A 5,521-nucleotide genomic window follows, 5' to 3' on the forward strand; every position below is an offset into this window, starting at 1 on the left:
TTATGAATTGATACTATAAATAAAATTGAATTGATTATTATCATAAACATTACTATGAATATCTGTACCATTATTTGCTCTGTCTATGGCAACATTGCCGTTACTGTCTGTACCTCTGTGTGTATATTGTGTAGGCTGCTCAATCTGTTTAGAATCTGCTGTTATCTACCTTCTTGAAGGTTTTGGCTCTTGGTAGCCATCATCTACTTTTACCCCACATGGAATATAATATTCAGGGAGGATTCAGGGACATAAGAACTTGTTAAATGTAACTAATCATACTACAGTAACAACTAATGAATATTTTTATTACACATTCATCTCTAGATCATTTAAAAATTGGTCTTAATTGACAATTTTATTGGCATCATGGCCAAATATAGTTGCCAGTGCAGCGACAGGCCCGGGAACCCTTCCCTTCCTCTGTACTTACAACATTACTACACTCAATACAATACCTTTATACAATAAAAAAATGTTCTCCAGTAAACTCACCTGAACCTGCTGTGTTTAAACAAGAGCTGAAGGGATTTAAATAAAAGCGTAAAACATGCATCAAACTCATGATTGTATAAACATACCTGACTGATGGGGTTTTGGTCAAAATACTCATCAACAAAGGTTTCCAACAGCTGAAGAGGAAAGAAGAAAGGAGATGGTGCTGTACAGCTTATCATACCAAATGGTTGCTGGTAAACAGCGTGATGGGTCTGCTACAAAATTTACCTTTACAGTAGAGGTGAGGCGGTTTGGTTTCAAGTCCTGGTCTTCCATACTTCTTGAACAGTCAATCACCACATAGAGGTGCCGCATCTAGAGCACATGCATCTTACAGTATTTGGTACAGATACATTTCCAAACATGAAATTTTATTTTACAAATATCAACTTTCCACACACTGTTTTTATTTTACTTGCAATAAACTTTAATATGTTTTAGTCCTTAGACCTTCATTAGGACAATGAGCAAGATTTTTTTTTCTCTCACACAAAATTATTCCCTTCAACTTGCTATAGCCCCAATTAAATCTTTTGTTTGTAAACAGGAAAAAGGAACAACAGGATATAACTCTAGAGTAGTTGTATCCTAAAAGGAAGTTTATAATGAGGGCAACTCACTTCTTCTGAACAACATGCCCAGACAGTGAAAACAACCTCTCCCATGGTACGGAAGTACTTGCGTGCATAGCAGGCCATCTCACTGTGTTCTTTATCCATTTCTGTTCAAGGAGGTTTGTTTCTGCTGGCTATCCACAATGTTACAGCTGCATCAATTCCTGATTTCCCAAACTACGGAGCACCCCTAACCCCTAAAATAACTTGTGTCCGTAATCAAAATATTTTGTGGCATTAAAATTAATTTTCGTTTACTCTTTACTATTGTGTTCATTCTGACAGCCCTAATTATTATATTTCACACCCTTATACATTATTGCTATAATTCAACTTTTCAATGGCATCCACTAATTAAACCCCTACCAACGTTCCTACAAATTCTTACACATTCAAGCCACGAAACCACTGTAGCTAGATTTATGACAAATTAATTGATTAAGTAAAAAGATTAAAAGTGAAATAGGCAGAACTTACTCACCATTCCAAGCCTTACTTGTCCATGGCTCTCTATCACTCTATGAAATGTATATAAAAAAGCATAGAGGAAAACACTCCACAGACAATGTAGTAGTACAAACATTGATTATAGAGGGAGCGCACAAAAAGAAAAATGCATTTCAAAAGTGCAACAGAGATTGTTATTAACATGTACCTCTCGAAAAAAAAAGGGCTCAATTAAAATATAACAAAGTGTCTAGAAAAATAGAAGAGTCTTAAGAATAATAACTAATCATTCTCATGTTTGTGTATTTGTCAGACAACCTGCACCCACACATACACACCTTTTCCTTTTGGACTGGAACAGGATCTCTTCCACTGTGGCTTTTAGTGAGCCAGATTCGTCCTCCTTCAGCACCTCCCTGTTGTAGAATACCTACATTTTACCATGCTGCATCAAACCACATTATCTCAAGTTGAAAATCTCTATAGTTTACCGGCCTTTTCTTTTTTTAAATAAAGCTTTATAACAGTTTTACGAAATACAAGTTATAACTAGACAAACAGTAGGCTACATCATAACAGGAAAAAAATTTAAACAGACAAAAAAGATTAATAAAACCATAACAAACTTTACTGATGAAAAAAACAATGCTAATGTGCAAAATGAGCTAATGAAGAGCATCCAGTGCATGGAGTCTTTCATAAAGTGTTGTATATCATAAGATCAGTAAGTTCCAAGGAAGAAGCTGTTTGTGGTCTGAAGTTTTTCTTCTCATGAGTACAGTGAGCATTGTTTACACACATCATCCCTGTTTACAACTGTCTGTGGTAGGACCATATACAGTATCATGTTTCCCATAATTTAAAACAAACACTACATATGATTATTTGTATCTGTTCATTGTGTTTCTCTGATAAAACGTAATATATGATACAGTACATACAGATTTATGTGAAAAATAATTTACACCATACACTTTCAATGACCGATCTTACCATGTCCTCTCATAGCCCCCTTCCCAGCGCTTGGCTCTCTCTGGTTCTTCATCCATTATGTCTGCAAGCCAGAAATTTAACCAGTAGCGAAAGGCAGCTTCACATTAATATAGAAGTCCACTGCGCAGGTTTGTCAAACTCCATTAATGGCCCTGTAATTGGAAGGAGTCACTCGTCATGCTGTCAAAACACCTAACATTTATTTTAATAAAACATTACATTTAAACTGGTTTGTGACTTATTTTTGATGCCGAAAACCATTTATCAAAAAACATCAATTATCCCTCAAAGACCGCGTTCAAAAGTTGTATAGGCAGTGACGACTAAAGGGTCGTATAATTCCTTAGCTAGCTAACGGAATCAAAATAACGTCATGGCAAACATTTTAGGAGATTCTAGAGTTACCATAAACAACAACGTTAGCTAACAAACTTAACGTTGGCCGAATTACTTGATGATAATACAGTTATCGCTAATCAATAATATCATGTACATATGTTGTCATGTGTGCCAAATATTGTGTACATTATATCAGAACACGCTAATAATTCTTTAAAAGACTGTTTTGCAAAACGTCTGAACTAACAGACAGTTTGAGTTCCAAGTATGGCTAGCTAGCTACTGAATGGAGTTTCGCCTGACCCTGTGTCAAAACAGAAACATTATCGGATAAAATAGCTAATGCTATCATTGCATTAACAAATTAATTTCTTGGCCACATGTGATTTACGCTAACTCTATGTTATTAACGTTACCTAAACTTTAACTAACGTTAAAATAAAAGCTAACGTTATGATTAGCTTTTATTTACAGCAGGCTAACTAGCTAACAATTCAGTTTAAGAGCATCATTAGCTAGAGGTTGTTTAACTAGCTAACGTGAACCAAGTTATGATATGTATCATCTATTAATACCTTAATATTGTGCGTCATACAACTTACTTTCTCAATACGCAAGCGTTAACGTTAGTTAAAAATCAGTTGTAGCTAGCTACAATAATAGCCGGCTAGTGCAACGGAGTTATTAACATTTGTTATTAAGGATCCTATGTCTTCTACGCAAGTCCCGCCCTACAGAGCAGCTCGATTGGTTGGGGTTAGGCATTGACCTCAAGTGGTTAAGGTTAGGATAGCCGATTGGTCAGGGGACAGTACCTCTACAAATCGGGTTACGGTACCTTGCCTATGCTTGAACGTCTGGCCAATAGTAGAGTGTGAATGCTATTGAAGGGCGGGTCTTGCCTTGAAGTTGCGCGGTATGCCCATGGAAGTTGTTGTTTTTTTACTATTATTATTGACAAGAAACAACAAAATACAAAACTCTCGTAGGGGACAAAGACTATATGGTAGGGGAAAGAGAATATATCGTAGCCTAAATGTGTAGCTATATGCTGTCAATGTACAAGAAATAATTACCTACTTGAAAACACACAAGTTACAAGCAAAAAGGCTAGAGAAAATAAAATCAACATTTTGGAGCGGCACACAAGGAGAGATTAACTACACATTTTTCTCGCAATTTTACTAGATTTGATCTTTTTCAGTGAGGAAAAAACAATGTGAAATAATGTATAAACCAAACAAAGGAAGGCTTAGAACATCGCCATTTACTGCAATGAATATATTCACCCGTAAGGATAATCATATTGACTAAATCTGTTAGACGAATCAATATCATCCATTTAAAAGATGATGTGTAGCAAGATGAATGAATGTATTTAAAATGTGTTTTTTTCTATGGACAACGCAACTATATTCGGAACCTGTACACACAATCCTCTATTAAAAATAATTATTTTGATTTTATTAAGATAATGTAGGCGGGCTTCTCAAAGAGGCTCAGACAGTTTAAATGCCGCACGGACCGCTACCGGAAATCATTCCTACCTCAGACAATAAAACTCTTCAACACGTCATCCCTGGGTGCTAGATGAGACTCTGAGACACACAATATTACAATAAGGGCAACCGGCACGACTGGGTCATTTACATTTTTTTTTAGCATACTTTTATTTACAAAAGCTGCACATTTTTGTTTTGTTTTTTCCCATCTTGTATATACTTAAATATTTGTTCTTACATTCTTATATTTTTATTCTTATATTTTGTTATTATAATTATTATTATTTCATGTATATTGTATGTATGTATATTTTGTGTGCTGCTGTAACACTGTAATTTCCCATTTTTTGGGATCAATAAATATCTATCTATCTATCTATCTATCTATCTATCTATCTATATGGCCCCAACCCAACACAGTAATTTCCAGTTTCTTCTTCTTCTTCTTCTTTTTCTTCTTCTTCTTCTAAGATTCCGGCAGTGTATTACTGCCCTCCACAGGTCAAAGTTTAAACTACATTGTGACATGCAGTCCTGCACGCAGGAATTGAAGAAGTGCCTTGATATCAGTTGATGTTTCTCACTGTGTCCAAACAAAGATAAAACCCACAGTGCCCCAACCTCAGTCTACACAGTTTAACTGATTCCTTGTGGAACAGAGATGTACAGAAGCATATTTTCCTAACTTCAGGTTGTATAGAAAAGTAGTGTCTACACTCTTAGACTTTTTATTGTATATTTGCGGTAATTGAGTAACCGAGGTAAGTGAGTTACTGTAACTACCCCATTACAGTACCATAACTGTACATGTTTTCAAAGTATAATACTGTTACTGTAACTTTGTTTAACAGTAGTATAACACTGTTAGAAATTCATAACTAACGTCACGTTTGATCGGATCTCTGAGGAAGGAGGCTGTGGGTCTAATTGAGAATTAAGAAAAGGTTTAATGCAACAGAATGATGAAGATGATAAGACAAAGACAATCAGACACAAACAAACATAATAACACTGCAGCTGACAGCGGACTGGATTCATGCTTCCTCCTGATGGAGTCACATGAAAGCAGTCCTGAATATTCCTAAATCACACACACATATCCCCTGCACCGGGGGGCTGTTCCTTTTC

General features: G+C 35.8%; 1 protein-coding gene across 5 annotated transcripts in view; it reads right to left on the reverse strand.

Moving 5' to 3' along the window:
* The window catches only part of gtf2h2 (general transcription factor IIH, polypeptide 2), a 10,513-nt gene extending 6,783 nt beyond the window's left edge, over positions 1–3,730 (reverse strand). The window contains exons 1-6 of one of the 5 annotated variants that reach the window (XM_032511262.1): positions 3,494–3,730; positions 2,553–2,704; positions 1,898–1,975; positions 1,594–1,630; positions 727–813; positions 582–632 (exon numbers count right to left, since the gene is read on the reverse strand). In XM_032511262.1, the coding sequence (XP_032367153.1) occupies positions 582–632; positions 727–813; positions 1,594–1,630; positions 1,898–1,975; positions 2,553–2,608 (309 nt within the window). In that variant the 5' untranslated portion in view covers positions 2,609–2,704; positions 3,494–3,730. Of the gene's footprint in view, positions 1–581; positions 633–726; positions 814–1,593; positions 1,631–1,897; positions 1,976–2,552; positions 2,705–3,466 lie in introns of all 5 variants that reach the window. The other 4 variants (XM_032511266.1, XM_032511263.1, XM_032511264.1 and 1 more) reach the window with 4 other exon arrangements.
* Between the last annotated feature and the right edge of the window lie 1,791 nt (positions 3,731–5,521).

Source organism: Etheostoma spectabile, unplaced genomic scaffold (assembly GCF_008692095.1).
Source record: "Etheostoma spectabile isolate EspeVRDwgs_2016 unplaced genomic scaffold, UIUC_Espe_1.0 scaffold342, whole genome shotgun sequence".
Classification (NCBI taxonomy): domain Eukaryota; kingdom Metazoa; phylum Chordata; class Actinopteri; order Perciformes; family Percidae; genus Etheostoma; species Etheostoma spectabile.